The sequence below is a fragment of the Lampris incognitus genome, chromosome 2 (assembly GCF_029633865.1).
Source record: "Lampris incognitus isolate fLamInc1 chromosome 2, fLamInc1.hap2, whole genome shotgun sequence".
Taxonomy (NCBI): domain Eukaryota; kingdom Metazoa; phylum Chordata; class Actinopteri; order Lampriformes; family Lampridae; genus Lampris; species Lampris incognitus.
This window is the reverse complement of record NC_079212.1, coordinates 124,394,342-124,415,212: the sequence shown is the minus strand read 5'-3', so window position 1 is coordinate 124,415,212 and position 20,871 is coordinate 124,394,342. Positions and strand designations below refer to the sequence as shown.

General features: G+C 43.8%; 1 protein-coding gene across 1 annotated transcript in view; it reads right to left on the bottom strand.

Annotated features, from left to right (window-relative positions):
• Positions 1-3,321: 3,321 nt before the first annotated feature.
• The window catches only part of LOC130107602 (potassium voltage-gated channel subfamily D member 3-like), a 192,341-nt gene continuing 174,791 nt past the window's right edge, over positions 3,322-20,871 (bottom strand). Inside the window, exons 3-6 of the mRNA XM_056274282.1 lie at positions 14,341-14,442; positions 10,248-10,340; positions 5,705-5,949; positions 3,322-3,550 (exon numbers count right to left, since the gene is read on the bottom strand). Coding sequence (XP_056130257.1) covers positions 3,322-3,550; positions 5,705-5,949; positions 10,248-10,340; positions 14,341-14,442 — 669 coding nt within the window. The remainder of the gene's footprint in view (positions 3,551-5,704; positions 5,950-10,247; positions 10,341-14,340; positions 14,443-20,871) is intronic.

The window sequence follows — 20,871 nt, the reverse complement described above, 5'->3', positions numbered from 1 at the left end:
CCCTTTTGAGTCCACAGCCCCTGGTTGCCGTTTTGCTATTACCCTCATAGATTACTTTAGCAAGTGGCCTGAGGTTGCATTCATGTCCCAAGTTACTTCTGCATCAGTGATCCACTTCCTGTCTACAGTGTTCAGGAGGGAAGGAAACCCAAAAGAGTTAATCTCAGAAAATGGTAGTCAACTGAATTCACAGGAAATGAAATCCTTTCTCAAGGACAGGGGAATTGCACATAAACACTCATCACTCCACTACCCCCAGGCCAATGGGGAAATTGAGAGATTTAATCGATGTCTGAAGGATAGTCTACTGACTGAAAATAGAAGGAAAGGAGTGGACAGCATCAACCAGAGACTTTCTACAGGGCAACCAGGCATGCTACCACTCAATGCTCCCCTGCAGAGCTGTTGCATGGACATCAGATGCACACCAAACTCCATGTGACAGGCCTCCACAAACCACAGCCTGTCACATCCCTACAAGCAAAAAATACAGCACAAACAGTGAAAGAGAAGCAGAGGAAGATGAAGGAGTATGCAGATAAGAAGAGAGGGGCAAAAGCAGTGCACTTTCCTCCTGGGTCTTGGGTCAGAGTTAGGAGACCAGGTATACTACGCAAGAGACAGTCAAAGTACTCTCGCCCTCTTCAGGTGCATGAGCAAAGAGGCCAGTACACTTACAGACTGTCTGATGGGCGCACCTGGAATGCATCCTATCTTACGTCAGCCCTACCCCTTCAGGGTCACACGGACCCTGGGCAGGCCCTTCCTCCCGAGGGGCCTGACATAGACTGTGGCCGAGTCCAGCCTGAGGTCAGGGTCAGGAGGCTGCCCGCTTGGGCACAGGATTATGTTATGTGAGGATGGTAAACTAAAACAAGAGTAGCCTATAGTCTGTATGAAACTGTTATTTCAAAACTGTTATTTTTTAATGAGCTAGTATTGTCTGTATGAGACTGTTATTTCCTAACTGTTATTTGTTTTATGGTCAAGGTATTCTGTTGTTATTGTAAGACTGTTCATAGCTTATACAGTTCAGCATAAGCACCGCAGTGATTGTATAGTTGGTGATGTAAATGTTATCTTTTGCAAAGGGGATATGTGACGTCTTGAGTTGATGCAGTTGGAGGACCGTAGGGGGAGCTAGAGGACAAGATAGGATGTAAGTGACTGTAAGAGGGGAGACGGAGTGTGACGTGGGTTGTTCCAAGTAAAGAAGCGTATGCTAACAGACGTGTGTCTTCGAGTGGTCCCTTAACATCACCACAAGCACACAATAGTAGTACAACGTTGTAGTACAACGTTCGCTTCGTTGTAGTAAATCGTTCGTTCGTTGTAGTAAAACGAGCGAACGAACTGCAAAAAAAAGAAAAAAATTGATGTGACCACTAAGGGGGCTCCGTACACAATAAAGTGGACGTGTTCGAACTGAAAGTTGCGGTCCGCAAGTTATTAAACATGACACACAAGTGTTAAAGCTTCGCAGTACTTGTAAATTTGTTGAATTCAGGTTGTCAGATAGTGTTAGTCCTGGTATTCAAAGGTCATAAAGTCCTATAAATTGTTATAGTAAAGCCAGTTGAAAGACGACAGGAGTTGAGTCCCTCAATTCCTCAGTCGCATGCTTTCATTACAGATCAGGTCTCTCATCCCACTGGAGATGCCATAGGGCAGAGGAGAAACCAACAACATCAGAAAGGTGAGAAAAAAAACCCAACCAAAAAACAAGTATTATTCAATAACTACAAAATTTGCTTTGAAAGGACAGTGATCAGCCTCATTTTCTTTAGAGTAAACTGATGGGATTTGAGAGACGAATACAGAATGTGATTGTGAACACAGTAGAAAATAACATCCGGGGAATAAAATCAGTGCCACAGAGGGAAACATGCATTGTAACGTCCTGCTTAGAAAACCAACATTTTATGATGGACATGATGTTTCTTCCCTTAGTAAGAGCCTATAGGACTCCCGTTTTCTGTCATAAAGCAGATATTATATCCGCACACTATTCCTGTCATATTCAGACATTTCGGAGCGACCGTGTTTCCCCGTTTGAATTTGACGCCAAAAAGTTTGCAGTTTGACTCGGCTGAGTTGAGAGTGAATCGGCTTTCGCCCTCACACAAGCGATGGGTAGACTGTCATATATCACGATGGTTCTCAACCACTGTGTGTAACATGTGCCGCTATTTAGGTTTCCACTTGCATTTATCACAAAATGTCCAGAAGAATATGCATTTGTGTACTAGAAAAATGTAATTTTCACCACATAATCCATTAGAAAGTCTTTTTTTTTATGACCCCGAAGTTGAGAACCACAGCTTTATCACAGCTCCGAATGAAAGCATCAATCTATAGACACAGTGTCAAGTCAGCCTCACCTTTTCAGAGGGTGGGCTGTTGATATGAGAATGAGAAAGCGCCACAATTAGACCGACAGCGTAATGTGTGTTTGGGCCGAGTGTTTGCCTTTATAAGCTAACATCATTTCCATCTTAAAACTGCACTGTTACAAAGCTGAGTCGCATGAAAGTATTGAAACTCCTTCACACAAGCACACGCACCATTGCATGCATACACACATGTGTATGCACACTCCGTGCGCACGCACGCACACACACACACGCACATTAACCACAAAAAGTGTGCCATTAACGTCATGAGCATGAACTGACACCAGTCTTTATACAATGCTGTGGAGAAATCTAAATTTGTATCAATTTCCCTTTTTTCATATATATTCAAGACAAACAACACACAAACGAATCACAAATTAGACTAATCAAATTCAAGTTAGTATGTTTGACAATTTTCCTCATCATTCTTGAATTTCATTAAGTCAACATGATTTCCTTTTCACTAATTAAATGGGATCTTGTCATGTAGTCAAGGACAACACAGTATGTCAAACAGTATCTGGTGATACCTGTTAATGCACAACATCCCTGCTGTGTCTTGCAGACCCTTCCTTAATACTGTCACTCTCCAGGGCTCCGAATCAAGATTTTTGTTTACTATACCAAACTTCTATACAAAACTCAGCATGTCGGTCCATATCTATATACAGAACACAGCGAGTGCATGGTTCTTGGGTCCCATGTCTAAATTCTTACACCGTTAGAAAAAAAATCCTTTTGTTCCCGCATTGCCAGACTCAAAAATGCCAACTGTTGCCAACCATTTGTATTCTCTATCTGTTGACCTTCCTGAGATAGGACAACGGGCATCTGTCAAGGTAGAGTCATCTTAATTCTCCTCTCCTCTCTTCTCCTCTCCTTTGTGTGGTCCTGTTTGGATGAGTCACATCAGTCAGCCAGAGAGTCACAGAGCGGAAACTTTGACGATGTTAGCGCAAGATGAGCTAGATGTGGTCTGGATGCTTGGGGCTGGAGGGTGGATGGGGGGTCTCCGCTGGGGAGGCCTGTGGAGGCCATCGCCGTCAGGGGTTAAGGCAGGGGGCGTCGGGAGGCTAATGATGGCCGTGGTGATCTGACCGCCCTTGCAGTTGACCCTGCTGCTGTCATCGGTTTTCAGGTTAAGACTGGAACGGCTGCGGTGGATAGAGAGAGCGAGAGAGAGAGAGAGAGAGAGATCCGGCTTGTTCTTTTGTTTGCTTGGATGTTTTCATCGTTTATTTTTATTTGAACAATAATTTTGCATACATTAACACTAACTCCATTTATTTTCTTTGATTACTTGTTCTTATATCACACATGATTAACTCTATATATGTCTTTGCATGTTGACGCTTTTTCTTGATGAAACATTCTACCAGGAAAGAATATCAGGTTGACCTGAGAGCACTAGAGAGAGAGAGAGAAGAGAGAGAGAGAGAGAGACCTTGACCTTTAACCAAGCCTTTAATGGTCCAATTTTTCATTCACATCAAGACAACAATATTAACACAAATACTCATAGTGAAATACTCACTACGAGTATATAAGTGAAATATATGTGTAGCATCCGTGGACCCTGTGCCTTTCATTTTGTTTCTTCTGCTAAGCCAAACACTCATTTTTGCCTGACCTATCAGAAAATTAACCAAGGAGAGAGAGAGATGGAGAGACAGAGACAGATATTCATATTGTTCTTTTGTTTGCTTGGATGTTATCATTAATTTTTATCTGAACAATAATTTTGCATGCATTAAAACTAACTCCATTTATTTTCTTTGATTACTTATTCTTATATTTCGCATGATTAACTCTATATGTCTTTGCATGTAAGCGGTTTTTCTTGATGAAACATTCATACCAGTAAAGAATATCAGGTTGAATTGAAGGGGGTGGGGGGACTATTGAAGAAGGGCTGATGGGCTGATTATTCCTCACTGAAAAGATAATAAATCTGCCGCGCGGCCCGTGCCCCTACAGCTCCTCTAGTGGTCACTTCAGATACTACATGCTTTGCCTTCAGAGCAACAGGTACAGGAGTTTGTCCGGAGCAGAGGCCTCATGTATCAGTCGTTACTATGGGCAAATTTGTGCGTACACATCCATGGAATTTTTTAGCCCTCAAGACTGTCTGACAGCAGCAGCAAAGCATGATGGTTATTTGTAATTCCCTTCCCCCTAACATGTATTGTCTACCTCTCGCAACGAGCAATCACCCAGGCCTGCAAAGACATCAGTGTTAGCCAATCGGTGTCTAAATTCAGGGGTTACCCAGGTTCTACACTGGTCTCTGAGACAAACTTCAAGGCTAAAAAATCCCATGGGTGTTTACACACAAATTTGCCCATAGTAATGATTGATACATGAGGCCCCAGGTGACATAGCAAGCTGTTACATCATTAATTTCCCACACACATTTTCTCCCGTAAGTAAACATTCTTTCTATCATTTGTTTTCACAATCAGGGTACTGTCTCTCTTTTATGACCGCCACATGGTACAGATAACCAAGCGTCTGGGGAGGCTGAGCACCCTTGAATGACCTTTGAGCCCCCCCTTAAAGACACAGGGATCTATTTTATACCTGGCGCAAGGCAGCACCAAGCGCAACGCAAGTATCTTTGCTCGGTTCAGGTCGAAACAGTTGTTATTTTCCTTTTCCAGCGCCCACGTTGGTGCATTGCTATTTTAAGGCAGTGGAAAACAACTGCGCGATTGACCAACAAAAATCTGGTCTTAAGTCAATTGCGAAGTATTTTACTGTTATTTTAAGGGTACATTGTTAAGATAGTAAAGTAATATGTGCCTACATAGGTGGGTGCACAACGTGGATATTTTTCCTATTACTTGGCAAATCTGATATTATAATAGCAATCTGCCAAAGTGCAAGCGTACCTGGCTTTTAAAGGGCATAGGAGATGACACTCAATGGTTTATTTCATGTTAAGCCCAAAACACACCTATGATTAATTAAGAGACTAAGTACAACCCCTGTGAACCACGTGCCTTACTTTTGTGCACAGATTATCCACTGTTAAACTAGCAAAAGTGGATTTGGACACACCCTACGTGTACTTATGCCATGCGCTTTAGACCATGCGCTTAGACCGTTAAAATATAGCCCGCAAACATTTAGTATAAAGGGGGATCTAAAATTTATTTTGAGCATGTATCGGGGTTTGAGATTTCGATTATTGTGTTGAAGGCAATTTCTCCTGGCTAATAGAGATTAATAGAGTAATTCGCACACTGCCCCCCCCCTCCCCTCCTCGTTCTTCTAATACTAATCCTTTTTCCAAGATGGATCCTCACCTAACCACACAGGATGGTGGCTCACCACACTGTATGCGGATGGCACTGAGCTCGTGCAGGGGGCCCTGGTGGGCAGGGGGTATGCTGGCGTTGGGCAGATGGGTGCTCCTCTTCCCCCTGCGGCTGCAGCAGGTGCCAACAGATCCATCGCGGCTGGACGCAGAGGGGCTGCATGATGGATAACTCTGTAGTGCCATCTCTAAGCAGTTCTGCTCAAACATCTGTTCATCTACAAACTCGTGGGCCTAGAGAGCAGTGGGAGAAAAACAGTGGTAAAATTGAGAGAAAGAGAGAGTGAAAATGAAGGAGGGAGAGAACAACAGAAGATGTAAGTATTAAGGGAAACAAGTTGAACTTGGGAGACTTAAGGAAAGCCCATTTTTTGTTGATGGGCAGTAAAGTTTGTACACAAGGAATTTGACTTGTTGGTTGTTTCATTAAGCAGGATTAGCTAGCCAACTAGATAATTGTGAAAAAGATGCTGCAATATCCTGGTGATGTTAATTTGATTTTGTGAAGCCAAACTTTAAATTCAGATTTCATCCATTGATCTGGAAGAATACAGTGACAGTGACAGCCTACATCAATAAATGTAAAGACGATGTCACAGTCACCAAAACCATCTCTTCGTGGCCCAACGAGAAGCCTTGGTTGACAGCAGAAGTCCGGGCACTGTTGAGGACCCGGAATGCTGTATTCAGATCCAGTGATAAGGCAGCCCTCAAGACAACAAAGGCCAAGCTGTTGTGTGGCATCAGCGAGGCAAAAAGACAATATGCACAGAAAATCAACAGCCTCCTCACTGATAGCAGAGACGCACGGCACTTGTGGAAGGGCATCCAGGCCCTCACTGGCTACAAGCCTCCTCCTTGAACCTGTGGCAGTGTCCCCACCCTCCCAGATGCACTTAATGACTTCTACGCACGATATGAGTGACTAAACAATGTGCCGGTGGTGAAGACTACATCTCTGATGGAAGATCAGGTTCTGCAGGTGACCGCAGATGACGTGAGAAAGACCCTCTCCGGAGTCAACCCACACAAAGCTGCGGGTCCAGACAGAATCCCAGGCCGAGCCATCAGAGACTGTACTTAGCAGCTGGCAGATATCCTTGCTGACATCAACATCTCGCTGTCCCAGACAGTCATCCCCACGTGTTTCAAGTCTACCACCATCATAACAGTGCCAAAGAAGTCCCCTGTGTCCTGCCACAATGACTACCGCCCCATTGCACTGACTCCCATCATCACGAAGTGCTTTGAGAGGCTGGTCATGAAGCACATCAAGTCCAGCCTCCCCTCTACTCTGGACCTTCTCCAGTTTGCATACTGCGCTAACCACTCCACAGAAGATGCTATAACCTCTGCTCTTCATCCAGCCCTGTCCCACCTGGAGAGAAAGAACAGCTATGTGAGGATGTTCATTGACTTCAGCTCAGCTTTTTTTTAAAAAAATTTATTTCTGATTTTTCCCTTTTTCTCCCAATTTAGTGGCCAGTCGCTCCCTATTCTAGTTCAAACACCCACCCTCGTACTGTATGCGTTTGCCAACTGCATCTCTCCAGCCGGCAGTCTCGAAGGAGATGCCTCACCACCTCCGTGATAAGGCGAATCCAGGCCAAACCACTGCTTTTCCGACACACATAGAGATGCATTTATGTGATGAACACAAGCCAACTCCACCCTCCTCCCGAAGACAGCATTGCCAATTATTGCTGCTTCATGGAATCCGGCCATAGTCGGATCTGGTGAGAGCAAGGCGCGAACGCCGGTCCCCAGTGGGCAACTGCATCGACACAAAGCCAATGCTTAGACTGCTACACCACCGCAGACCCCTTCAGCTCAGCTTTTAACACACTCATACCACAACACCTGATTGAAAAGCTGAGCCAGCTGGGCCTTAACACCTCCCTCTGCAACTGAGTGCTGGACTTCCTCATGGTGAGGCCACAGTCAGTGCAAATTGGCAAGATCACCTCCAGGACCATCACACTGAGCATCGGTGCTCCACAGGGCTGTGTGCTCAGTCCACTCTTGTTCACTCTGCTGACTTATGACTGTACAGCATCATCCACCTTCAACCTCATTATAAAGTTTGCTGATGATACAGTAGTAGGTCTCATCAGCAATAATGACGAATCATCATACAGAGCGGAGATGGATCAACTGGTGGCGAGGTTCAAAAACAACAACCTCTCCCTAAATATAGGAAAAACTAAGGAGGTCATTATTGACTTTAAAAAGACCAGCGACCACCATACTCCTCTGACCATCAATGGTATGGATGTGGAGAGAATCAGCAGTGTTAAATCCCTGAGAGTTCACATCACAGAGGACCTCTCCTGGTCCTCACATGTCACTGCACTCTCCAAGAAGGCCCAGCAGTGTCTTCACTTCCTGCAGCATCTGAAGAAGGCGAGTCTTCCCCCACCCATCCTCATCACATTCTACATAGACACCATAGAGAGCCTTCTGACGAGCTCTATCACTGTCTGGTATGGGAACTGCAAGGCCTCTGACCACAAATTCCTACAGCGGATAGTGAAGATAGCTGGAAAGATAATAGGAACTGCTCTCCCATCCATCCACACCATCTATGATGGACAGTGCACCCGGAAGGCTCTTAGCATCGTGAAGGACCTCACCCACCCGTCCAACATCCACTTCACCCTCCTACCCTCTGGCAGGAGGTACCGGAGCATCCGTGCTGCCTCCACCAGACTATGCAAGTTTCATTCCTAGGGCTGTGAGGTTTCTCAACAGCCTAAACACTTAGACCTTCCATAAAATGACTTTTTGACCGTCTTACTCACTGTCCGTGTCAGGTGTGCTTGTGATGTTTAGGTCTGTGAAGTAATTCTTGTTTTTAATGCACTTTTTGTTTTTAATATTTATTGTGTGTTATTTGTTTTTATGTGGCACTGCGGTCCTTGTGAAACAGAATTTCATTCCCTTGTATGAGACATGCATATAAGGCAATGACAAATGAAAGCAGTCTAAGTCTAAATGCTTTCCGGATGTGATTTTGACTGTACATTTTGCTCGCAGACATTCAGGAATCTATTGCATATAATTTTTTGAAGTTATCTGCCTAATTTGCAAATCCTTCTTAGTGAAATACCACCTTAGTTTGATGCTTAAATGAAAAAATAAATAACATACTCACAAGGGACATCTTGCAACATTCTATGAGTACAGACTGTGTACTCATAGAACCTGTGTATCCAGGAATATCATGAAAAACATAGCATCTCCTGTGCCAGTGCCATCTGTAATGTTATTAACTGTGCAAAGTGATAAACTAGATTCATGATACATAATTGTATGACTGATACCCACAACTGATGCCCATACACCAGTTTCTATTTGTTTTGACTGGTAGCCAGATCCGGAGTTGGTAATGACTAAGTCATGCGCTCTCACAAATCATCTATTGATGCCAAAGGCTGTTGCAAATAGATAAGCAATTAAAAGACAAGTGGTGACTCACAAAGATTCCCATTACTGCCTGATATCAGCAGCAGGCAGACACGAGCGGGAACTGTGAGGTGCCCATCCTGGATTCGGCTTCTGCTTAGACGCATTGCCGAGTCAAAAATATCAAAATCGGCATCATATCAGCACTTTTAAGCATTTTGTCAGCGCTCCAATTCTTCCTCTCCACTGATGAAAAAACAAAATGGCATGAGGGAAAATATCATTTTCACAGTGATGGGCATCTGAGACTGATAAGGAACTCCCTGGAAACTCATTCAGTTGCTCACCGGAGGCTTTGGGAACACAAAAGCAAGTAATTTTCTGCTTGAAGTTTCTTTCAAGGACATTTGGCATGAGGTTAAGGGAAGTCAAGTCACCATGTTGAGTCATGAAACTCTACCAATGTATGTTTGTGTGGGAGTATAATCCTCAAACAACATTATCTCTTCAGCTTTTGACTACCACATGAAAAAGTCTTACTGGCGCACACCTCTACATAAGGTTTATAAGTATGTAACAGTGTTCAAAGTGTATTAGCAAAACGTTACCACATCTATGAAAAATGATGGAAGGAAGGATAGAGAATTGAGATGAGATTGAGATTGATTGATTGATTGGCAAGATTGAGATGGTTTGGACATGTGTGGAGGAAGATGCTAGGTGTATTTGGAGAAGGATGCTGAATATGGAGCTGCCAGGGAAGAGGAAAAGAGGAGGTTTATGGATGTGGTGAGAGAGGACATGCAGGTGGCTGGTGTGACAGAGGAAGATGCAGAGGACAGGAAGAGATGGAAACGGATGATCCGCTGTGGCGACCCCTAATGGGAGCAACCGGAAGTAGTAGTAGTAGTAGTTGTAGTAGTAGACAGAAGGAGAGATAGAGGAAGGTTTGTGTGCACCCTCAGAGGTTTTCTGAATCCGAAATCTTTATAACTTTGCTATAATACTTTACCAACAAAAGTGAATGCATCTTTTCAGCTTCCAAGGGTCATATATATATATATTAGTTTAAAATACATGAAATAAATGTAAGAATAAGGGGTGGAGGAATGTTTGCGTGTACCCACAGTGGTTTTCTCGAGACAATGCAGCAGGTGGTGGTGTTGGCTCTCCAGCAGCGAGGTGCTCTTACTCAGCTTCTGCCCATCCTCTTCTGTACCCTAGGTAACCACACACACACACACACACACACACACACACACACACACACACACACACACACACACACACACACACACGCACAGATGTACAGGCACAAGGACATAAACATACATATATACACACACACACACACACACATGCTAACACATACACAGACATGCAGAGATGCACAGAAACAAGGACACACACACACACACACAAATGTGCACAAAAACAGGCAGACATGCACTCAAACACACACACAAATACACCCGCCATCAAGGACACAAACACAATGTTTTAATAAAGAAAAAAAACATTGCATCTCAGAATATCTATGAGCACCAACAGACTTAAAGACCATCAGAATTTTTTTCTGCATAGCTTGAATTTGAAATGAATGAAGAAATTAGGCAACGTTGGTGTGTTTCTGTATAGTAAGAAATAACAGCCACAAATAACTGAAACATGCATATGGCGAATTAACACAGTAATGAGGAAATAGTGATGGGGAACTTTAATCTGATGGGTGCACCCTCGTTTTGAACTGAAGAATCTTGGGGCATATTTGCAGACCTCATTCACATTCATACATCACCCACTATTTGCGTTTGACTTATTTACACGCCAATTAATTATATAGGTCAGACTTTGGGCATATCATAAGTGAGTAAAACAAAAGAAGCGGTCTCACCAGAGTGGAAGCAGTGTTTACTGTTGCCGGGGGACTGAAGTGTACCATGACAAAGTCAGCGGCACACTCTGTGGTCCATTGATTATACATACAGTAGATATTCCACAGTAGATTTCAAGTGACTTTTGTCAGGTGCATTTTGTGTATTTTTTGATGAATGTATCTTCCAGAACAGGATATGTCTGTTTTACGCTTTGATTAAGTGTTTGTTGTCATTCCCTTGTTCTTTATCATCATTTTTCTCTTTGTGGCATATTTGCAAGCAGAATGCAAATTCCTTCCTGGAAGTGTTGAAGTATTTATTTATTTGCAATAACAAAAAAAATGGACTCAAGACAGTTTTCTGATTTCAATATCCGATTAGGTAAATCATGACAACGTTGCTGACAGTTGAAAAATCACTATGTTTGACATCTTACGCGGAGAAAAAAAAACAAAAACAACAACACACGAGCAGAGAAAAGCGGAGAGTGTAGCCTTATGCAGTTGTTTCTTGTTGCATCCCCAAACTCCCTCTCCAATAAAACCAAGTCTCCTGTTAATCATGTTGGCAAATAATGTGAAAACCGAACACAGATCAATTCTCTACCTGCAGCTCAGTCAACTTTCCCTGAGTTTTTTTTTTTTTTGCTGGGAGGAGGTCCAACCCAAGGTCTCTCATTCAGATTCCAGACACACAAACCAAACTCAATGACGTGGATGGGAGAACAATATGCCTTTTGATGCCTTGGCGTTTTTCTATCTCTTTTTAAAGGTCTGCCATCTGGGAGAATTCCTTCACAAAGAAGTTAGGTGCTTGTAGATGGAGCCCTGCATCTTTTGATGTGGAGGGGGGGGGCTGTTTTTTTTTCAGCTTGTCTGGGGTGTGACCCTGACACAGATGCAGCCATCACAAGCAGTGTGGCTTTTAACAAAAGGCTTGCTTAGCTGCTGCTTGAGAATATGTCAGCCGTCGTCACCATGTAAAAGGGACAGCTGGGCAAACTTTGCAGAGGGAAACAAGCTTTGTGTTACAAGCCACCTATTTTGCTTTGCTGTGTTTAGCGTCCCTGGGAGGGAAAAGAAGACAGATGCAGCTTCAGAAAGGATTGGGTCGAAGACAACCGGCAAAACCCATCAGCAAATCCCACTCGCCCCTGAAACGGTCTGTGGTTCTGCAACATCAGGGCCTGAAACGCCAAACTAATAAAGACAGTTTCTGTCTCCAGGCCATAAAACGTTTGAAAGCCATCACCTGAGATCTTGTTTTCCATTCTTACTCACAGTCCATGACTGTCAGTCTGCATCACTTGCACAGCCAGAGGTTGGCCTCACTGAGATTTTGCTCTCTGACTGTTATATGTACCACATAGCCTGTATATAAATAGTTATTGCACTGTTTTACCGTCTTTACTGTCAGTACACAATTATCAATGTCTTGTGAGAATTGTATAATTGCATATCTATGTACAGGCAAATTATTTATTTTGATATACTATATTAATCCCAATGTGGAAATTCCTCTCTGCATTTAACCCATCCTAGCTGTGTAGATAGGGGCAGTGGGCAGCCGCGGTGCAGCACCCGGGGACCAACTCCAGTTCTTCTTGCAATGCCTTGGTCAGGGGCAGAGACAGGAGTATCAACCCTAACATGCGTGTCTTTTTATCAACAAATTGGCATCTCTTATTTTAGCTGTGTATATTAAGGGTAGATATTGTTACCCACGACCTGTCCAATCTTTACATTTTGTTGTTTTACACTATTTTCTTGTTTTTGCTTTGCTTTCTTACTTTTCATCAAATTCCATGGCTGAGCAACTGCCAGCAACCATTTCATTGCACTGGCTCCATCTATGTGTATCTGCTGCACATGAAATTAAACTTGAAAGTTGGGAAGATGGCTAACGCTGAACACACTCAATACAGTATGTGCCAGGATACTGATACATAGCCCCGCCATGAAAAATGTCTTCTCCAGGGCAGATTGATGGATAAACAAATAAATGAATAAAATCTTCTCTCCAATGTGTAGCAAAGAAGAAAAAAAGAAAAGCACTCAGATGATAAGCCCTTTCAGGTCAGGTCTAATATAACAAATGCAATGATTATCAATAAATGGCCCCTTGTAAAAACAGGCAACAGGAGATTTTGACCAATAAACTTTCTAATCTAACTACAGGCTCGATGAGGGAGCCAGTCATTCTCTGAGAACCCCCCCCCCCCAAAAAAATCCACCTAGTAGTTGTGACTGACTGACGGCAGTAACACCACTGTAATTTGATGTGCCAGGCTTTGGCAGCCTCATCACAGAGCCTGACAGGACGAGGGTCTCTCAGCACTCACAGATGGCATTTATATGATAATTCTAACCAGTCCCAGACACCCATGAGCTTTCACACTGGATTTGATTAGACCCGAATCGATTTTGGAGACCTTCTGTGAGGAAGAGAGTGTGTCATTTAAAGCAAAGCGATGGACTGGATGGCATGGATACAGGCAATTTGTGCATTCATTATAGAGCCTATATTTCCATGGTGGGGACAGCTAAAACAGGAATGTACGTCGAGGCGGGAGGAGGATGATGGTTAGGTGAATGTCTTGCGGTAAAATGTGACAAATCTGTTTAGTTGGAAGCAGACATAATAAGACCAACGTGTAATCAGCGCAAGCAATACAACATCTGCCACAAATTTTTGGAGAGGGGAAAGAGTTTGTCCTCCATGAGGAAGCAGTTGGGCATAATTGTCCCGTTCTTTTTTTCCAGTTTTTGAGCCCTTTGCTAAACTTTTAATCTTTCAAAGTATTCGACAACTAATTACTACCAAGACTGATGCAAGCAAAAAAAAAAAAAAAAAAGTCTTTTTTGTGTGGGCTTGGCAGTTTTATAGACATGGATTAAGGCAAGTCTGATGGAAAGACAACAAAAGGACATATTTCAAGTGATTACACATCGTAATCTACTATGTTGTTAATGCTCTCTGTGAAGATAAATGGCTGAACACTTTTGTAATCAGCCCTCTCCTTCACAACTATGAAAAGGGACTAACTCAAACTTTTACCGCTCCTTGAAAGCCACTGCAAATCATTAAATATTAAATTTTCTTTGGCATATTGTGACAGCAGCTGTTTATCATCTTGTTCATTTTGCAGCTGTGTGACACTCCTTTTCCTCTAAGCCATCCAGGTCCAGGTGAATGAATGGTTGAGGGATCTCTGACATGCAGATAATAACTGCCCCCCCCCCAAAAAAATAGTGATGTAATGTCTGATGTCGTATTTTTTTGAGAATATATCTGCAAAGGTCTGGAAAAGGGTTTATCGGGTAAGGTCAGACATCTTCCTTACCGTCAGCTCCAGCAGGTCGTTGAGCAGTCCATTGCGTTTGCTCTGGAGGAAAGCATTGGAGCTACCTGTCTTGGTTATTCTTATCCGGGCCAGTCTGGCTTTCTGTGTGCAGGACAAAAAAGAGAAAAGGTCAAATCATCAGACAAAGGAACAAGAGCAAGAGAGAGAGATGGAGGTAGAAGTAGAAGTAGAGGTAGAGGGAGGCAGGTGTATGGACAGAAATGTTACGAGTGTTTAATGGTGAGAAGGTGCCTTCAGTGCTTTTCATTTCAGACTTCACCACTTGCGTAGTAATAACCAGGGGTGGTACTGCTTAACTGTCCCCAGCAACTTTAGAGACCTTTATGAAAATGTTCTTCTTTTAACGTCGGCGTTTTGTCTCTTTGCCGTTGCAACTGTCTGCTGAAAGCAGAAATCTCGATTGATTTCAGGTGGATCCTTTAAGAAAAAAGAGATAATGTGTGACACAAAAAATAAATATAATCAGGTAACCCCAGTTAGGGAATTGAATCGAGTATTTCAGGAACTGAGATGGTTGCATGCTGCTTATGCATGGATAATGTAATAGATAATGCGTTTTCTGCCCACCTACAACCGAGAGTTTCACAACAATGCATCTGAACTTAAAATTGAGTTTCAAAAACATGTAGGCAGCACGGTGGTGCAGTGGTTAGCATGGTCGCCTCACAGCAAGAAGGTTCTGGGTTCGAGCCCTGGGATAGTCCAACCTTGGGGGTCATCCAGGGTCGTCCTCTGTGTGGAGTTTACATGTTCTCCCTGTGTCTGAGTTGGTTTCCTCCGGGTGCTCCGGTTTCTTCCCACAGTCCAAAGACATGTAGGTCAGGTGAATCGGCCGTACTAAATTGTCCCTAGGTGTGAATGTGTGTGTGGGCCCTGTGATGGCCCGGTGGCCTGTCCAGGGTGGGTCCCCGCCTGCCACCTTATGACTGCTGGGATAGGCTCCAGCATCCCAATGACCCTGAGTAAGGATATGCGGTTTGGATAATGGATGGATGGAAAGCATATAGACCAATAGCACTAGCGTATTTCACTCTCACCTCTAAAACCAGGGGAACAGAATATTAAATGGGTGAATTAAGGAAAAGAGCCTTGGACTGAACTTTGTTATATCCTCCTGCACAACAAGGAAATTAAAATATTTTGATGACATAAGTGAAAAGAGATAGAAGGATGCAGAGGCGACAGAGAAAGAGACAAATTGTATAGGGAATCTCTTGAAAATGACAGGATAACAGAATGACTGCCTTGGACAAGCCCCAAACTTGAGTGTTTTTAAGTGTCTAAGGTGAGACTAATTTCTTTAACCTTTTCCTGTTGCACTTCGCAGAATAAATGTGCTCCAGAAATAGGAGAGCCGACACAGCCAGGGTAAGGCTTTCTTCCACAGATGAACAGAAAGTAATGGAATTAATTCTGAAGCCCTCGGCCACTGACAGATTGTCACCAATGAAGGTGTGAGAAATGTTGGAAGCCAGCATATAATGAAAATAATTGTGTGCGTGTTCACAGCATCTGTAATTGATAGGAAAAGGTGAAAAAAAGGAAAGAGAGAAAGAGAGAGAGAAAGTTTGCATGGATGTGATTCACTACTGTATGTTTATCAGTATGTATGTGTGTGTGTGTGTGTATATGTGCAGCCTTCTTCATCTTCTCAACACATTAGCAGCTAAGGAGTGATTGCAACTGAAACTGAGCGGTGTCTCTTACTGCCTGCATTTCTTCAGACGTTGCTTGCAGATCAAAGGCCTAGCTCGGCTAACGTATGAAGAATAAGTACCATCGCGACTAACAGTAAGAAGCCTGTGGTGGCATGTTGCCTATACGATGTACGCGTAACGGGGGCAGTCCTATGCTGTTCTTTGCTGGTCAGCCTGCTGCACGCCCGTCACTTCCATCATCAGCTCTGCGTTGTGTTCTATTTTCGGTGGGGTCCCAGATGTTGTGGGGGGCCCTCAGTCTCTCATCATCATCATCATCATCATGATCAAGGAAGGAGGGGGGACACACAGGACTCTATTTGGCTCACCTTGCCATTTATTTTGGTTTCAAACCCTTCGACAAACGTCCAGTCCTCCAGCGGGAGCGGTGTTTCTTACGGACGTGGGGGTCAAAGTTCAACCACTGCCCGGACTTCACTCGTGTGCGTTAGGAGGGGAAACCGTCCACGGGACCCCGATGTAAGAAAGGATAAACAAGTATTTTATCCCACAGCTTGCAGTATCTTCTTACAGGGATACTCAAGGTTACGTTCTCCTCAACCAGTAAAACTGTCCTACGGTAAGAAACACGCGTGGCTCGGCTCGATCGCTGCTTGAGACTCCTCCCACAAAACAAAAATGGCCTCTCCCGCGTTCCCTCTTCCGTGTACCCATAAGACCTCTCTCTTAAAGCGACAGTACACGTATACGACGGTCGTTGTAAAACACATAAAAGTAAATAATGACATAAAATAAAATGTAGTAAACACAAATAACAGCACACAGACAGGATTTGGTGATATTTCATACTCAAACAAAATAAAATAAAAACATTAATTTTAACCTGGTTACATACGCTTCACCTTCTCTCATGAGCCAATTACTTTAGCCTAAAGCCACGAGAGTTTGTTGCAAAAAAATCCACCCTTAAAGATGTGTGAGAGAATAGCTGAGTGAGTGAGGCAGTTTTACATTTGCCCCCCCACCCCCGCCAAAAAAAAATCACCTTATTAAAGGCATAAATATCTGAGTGACACTTTTCGATATTTCCTGCAGAAAATAAAACGCTACTGAATGCAAATGGGATTTTCTCAGCCTTCTGGCAGAAGGGTATATTTGTTTAAAGAAAAAAAAATGTTGAGAATAAATGAGTGTTAATGACAAGTTATGATGGCTATTTTGTATGTTTTTGTATGCCTAGTGACCATGTAACTTTAATTTTGTAGCTTTATCATGCAAACTTGCAGTACTAGTGTGCATATTAGATAGGTTGACAGATGAGACCAGACAGGAGTCTCCATGGACGATGATATTTGCGGATGACATTGTGATCTGTAGCGAGAGTAGGGTGCAGGTTGAGGAGAGCCTGGAGAGGTGGAGGTATGCACTGGAGAGAAGAGGAATGAAAGTCAGCAGGAGCAAGATGGAATACCTATGGTGTGAACAAGAGGGAGGACAGATGAATGGTGAGGATGCAAGGAGTAGAGTTGATGAAGGTGAATGAGTTAAAATACTTTGGGTCAACCGTTCAAAGTAATGGGGAGTGCGGAAGAAAGGTGAAGAAGAGCGTGCAGGCAGGGTGGAGTGGGTGGAGAAGAGTGTCAGGAGTGATTTGCGACAGAAGGATACCAGCAAGAGTTAAAGGGAAGGTTTACAAGATGGCCGTGAGACCAGCTATGTTGTATGGTTTGGAGATGGTGGCACTGATGAAAAGACAGGAGGTGGAGCTGGAGGTGGCAGAGTTGAAGATGCTAAGATTTTCGTTGGGAGTGCTGAAGATGGACAGGATTAGGAACGAGAATATTAGAGGGACAGCTCAGGTTGTGGACGGTTTGGAGACAAAGCAAGAGGAGCAAGATTGACATGGTTTGGACATGTGGAGAGGAGAGATACTGGGTATATTGGGAGAAGGATGCTGAATATGGAGCTGTCAGGCAAGAATAAATGAGGAAGACCAAAGAGGAGGAATATGGATGTGGTGAGGGAGGACAGGCAGGTGGCTGGTGTGACAGAGGAAGATGCAGAGGACAGGAAGAGATGGAAACGGATGATCCACTGTGGTGACCCCTAACAGGAGCTTCTAAAAGTGGTAGCAGTAGTAGTAGTAGATCATGCAAACTGCATTTAAAACAAAATTGTGGTCAAATGAGGATGTTATTCTGTTATAATACTTTGACGGATATAGGATAAACTCCACTTTCAAATATGGTAGAAATGTCAAAGCTTTTTTCTAAGAGTATTCTTTTAATAAAGGAGGACTGATGAAATTCTTGTAATTATTTTGATTATAGTTATTTCCCTTACATGACAAAGCCTGGAGGCCTCATGGGACCTCTACAGTGAGCGCTCTGTAGCGTGGCATTGTAATTGGTCATCTTTCTTTCTGTTCGTTTGTCATCTGCTGTCTTGGCTGACCCAGCAGATCAAGTCTAGATGGGTCCAACATTACCACACCCGGTCAGACTGACAAGGAAGACAACTCTAAGACAAGTGAGCTTTGGAAGTTCGTTGACTCCCTCCCCCCTGTCTGCTGGTCCCTCCTTTGGCTCCCTCTGATAGTTTCTCTCCCCTCCCTCCTCTCGCTCTTCATCTCTCCCCTCTTCATCCTTTATGACCCCTCTCTCTCATGCATATTTTCTCCCCACTTTTTTCCACCTGCCCCCCTGTCTTCTGCCCCAATTCCCTGCCTTCCTCTCTCTTTGCCCTCTCCTCCGTGGTCTGTTTCTCCCCTATGACAACCCGCCATTTCTCTCAGCGTGGCTCCATTTGACCTTGCTGTCCCATTACCACGTTTGGAGCTTCAAAACAGCAATCACTGACTCTCTGGCAAACCACCACCGATTCAGCTGTGATTTGTGCTGGGATAAAAGCGGGGGGGGGGGGGGGGATCCATCAATCCGCTCCAGAGAAGTCGTCTTTTTCTTTCTCACATCATCAAGGAATCAGAATAACCATGGGTCTGTCTTGTGCATGCAGAGGAGGCAGAGGAGCAGGAAGAGGGGACACAGGCACAAGTAACATATCTGTACCGATACCACCTCCAGTCATCCACCTCCCATCCCTGTCCAATATCAGTGGAAAACGAGAGTACAAACACACACACACACACACACACACACACACACACACACACACACACAATATGGACAAAAGTATTGGGACACCTGACCATTACACCGACAGGAGCTTTTATGACATCCCATTCTAAACCCATAGGCATTAATATGGAGTTGGTCCCCCCTTTGCAGCTATAACAACTTCCACTCTTCTGGGAAGGCTTTCCACAAGATTTTGGAGTGTGCCTGTGGGAATTTTTGCCCATTCATCCAGAAGAGCATTTGTGAGGTCAGGCACTGATGCTGGAAGAGAAGATCTGGCTCACAATCTCTGTTCTAGTTCATCCCAAAGCTGTTCGATGGGGTTGAGGTCATGGCTCTGTGCAGGCCAGTCAAGTTCTTCCACACAAAACTCACCCAACCATGTCTTAATGGACCTTACTTTGTGCACTGGGGCACAGTCATGCTGGAACAGAAAAGGGCCCTCCCCAATCCACAGAACACGTTTCCACTGCTCCAGAGTGCAGTGGCAGCGTGCTTTACACCACTCCATCCGACACTTGGTGCATGGTGCTTGGTGATGTAAGGCTTGCATGCAGCTGCTCGGCCATGGAAACCCATTCCATGAAGCTCCCGGCACACAGTATTTTGCTGATGTTAATGCCAGAGGAAGTTTGGAACTCTGCAGTTATTGAGTCAACAGAGCGTTGGCGACTTTTATGCACTATGCACCTCAGCACTCGTTGACCTCGCTGTGTGACCCCGCTGTTGTTCCTAAATGCTTCCACTTTTCAATAATACCACTTACAGATGACTGTGGAACATCTAGCAGGGAAGACATTTCATGAACTGACTTATTGCAAAGGTGGCATCCTATGACAGTAGCTACCACGCTTGAATTCACTGAGCTCTTCAGAATGACCCATTCTTTGACAAATGTTTGTAAATGCAGACTGCATGGCTAGCTGCTTGATTTATACACCTGTGGCAATGGGTCTGATGGAACACCTGAATTCAATGATTAAGAGGTGTGTCCCAATACTTTTGCCCATATAGTGTGTGTGTGTGTGTGTGTGTGTATATATATATATATATATACACTACCGTTCAAAAGTTTGGGATCACCCAAACAATTTTGTGTTTTCCATGAAAAGTCACACTTATTCACCACCATATGTTGTGAAATGAATAGAAAATAGAGTCAAGACATTGACAAGGTTAGAAATAATGATTTGTATTTGAAATAAGATTTTTTTTACATCAAACTTTGCTTTCGTCAAAGAATCCTCCATTTGCAGCAATTACAGCATTGCAGACCTTTGGCATTCTAGCTGTTAATTTGTTGAGGTAATCTGGAGAAATTGCACCCCACGCTTCCAGAAGCAGCTCCCACAAGTTGGATTGGTTGGATGGGCACTTCTTGCGTACCATACGGTCAAGCTGCTCCCACAACAGCTCAATGGGGTTCAGATCTGGTGACTGCGCTGGCCACTCCATTACCGATAGAATACCAGCTGCCTGCTTCTGCTCTAAATAGTTCTTGCAAAATTTGGAGGTGTGTTTAGGGTCATTGTCCTGTTGTAGGATGAAATTGGCTCCAATCAAGCGCTGTCCACTGGGTATGGCATGGCGTTGCAAAATGGAGTGATAGCCTTCCTTATTCAGAATCCCTTTTACCCTGTACAAATCTCCCACCTTACCAGCACCAAAGCAACCCCAGACCATCACATTACCTCCACCATGCTTAACAGATGGCG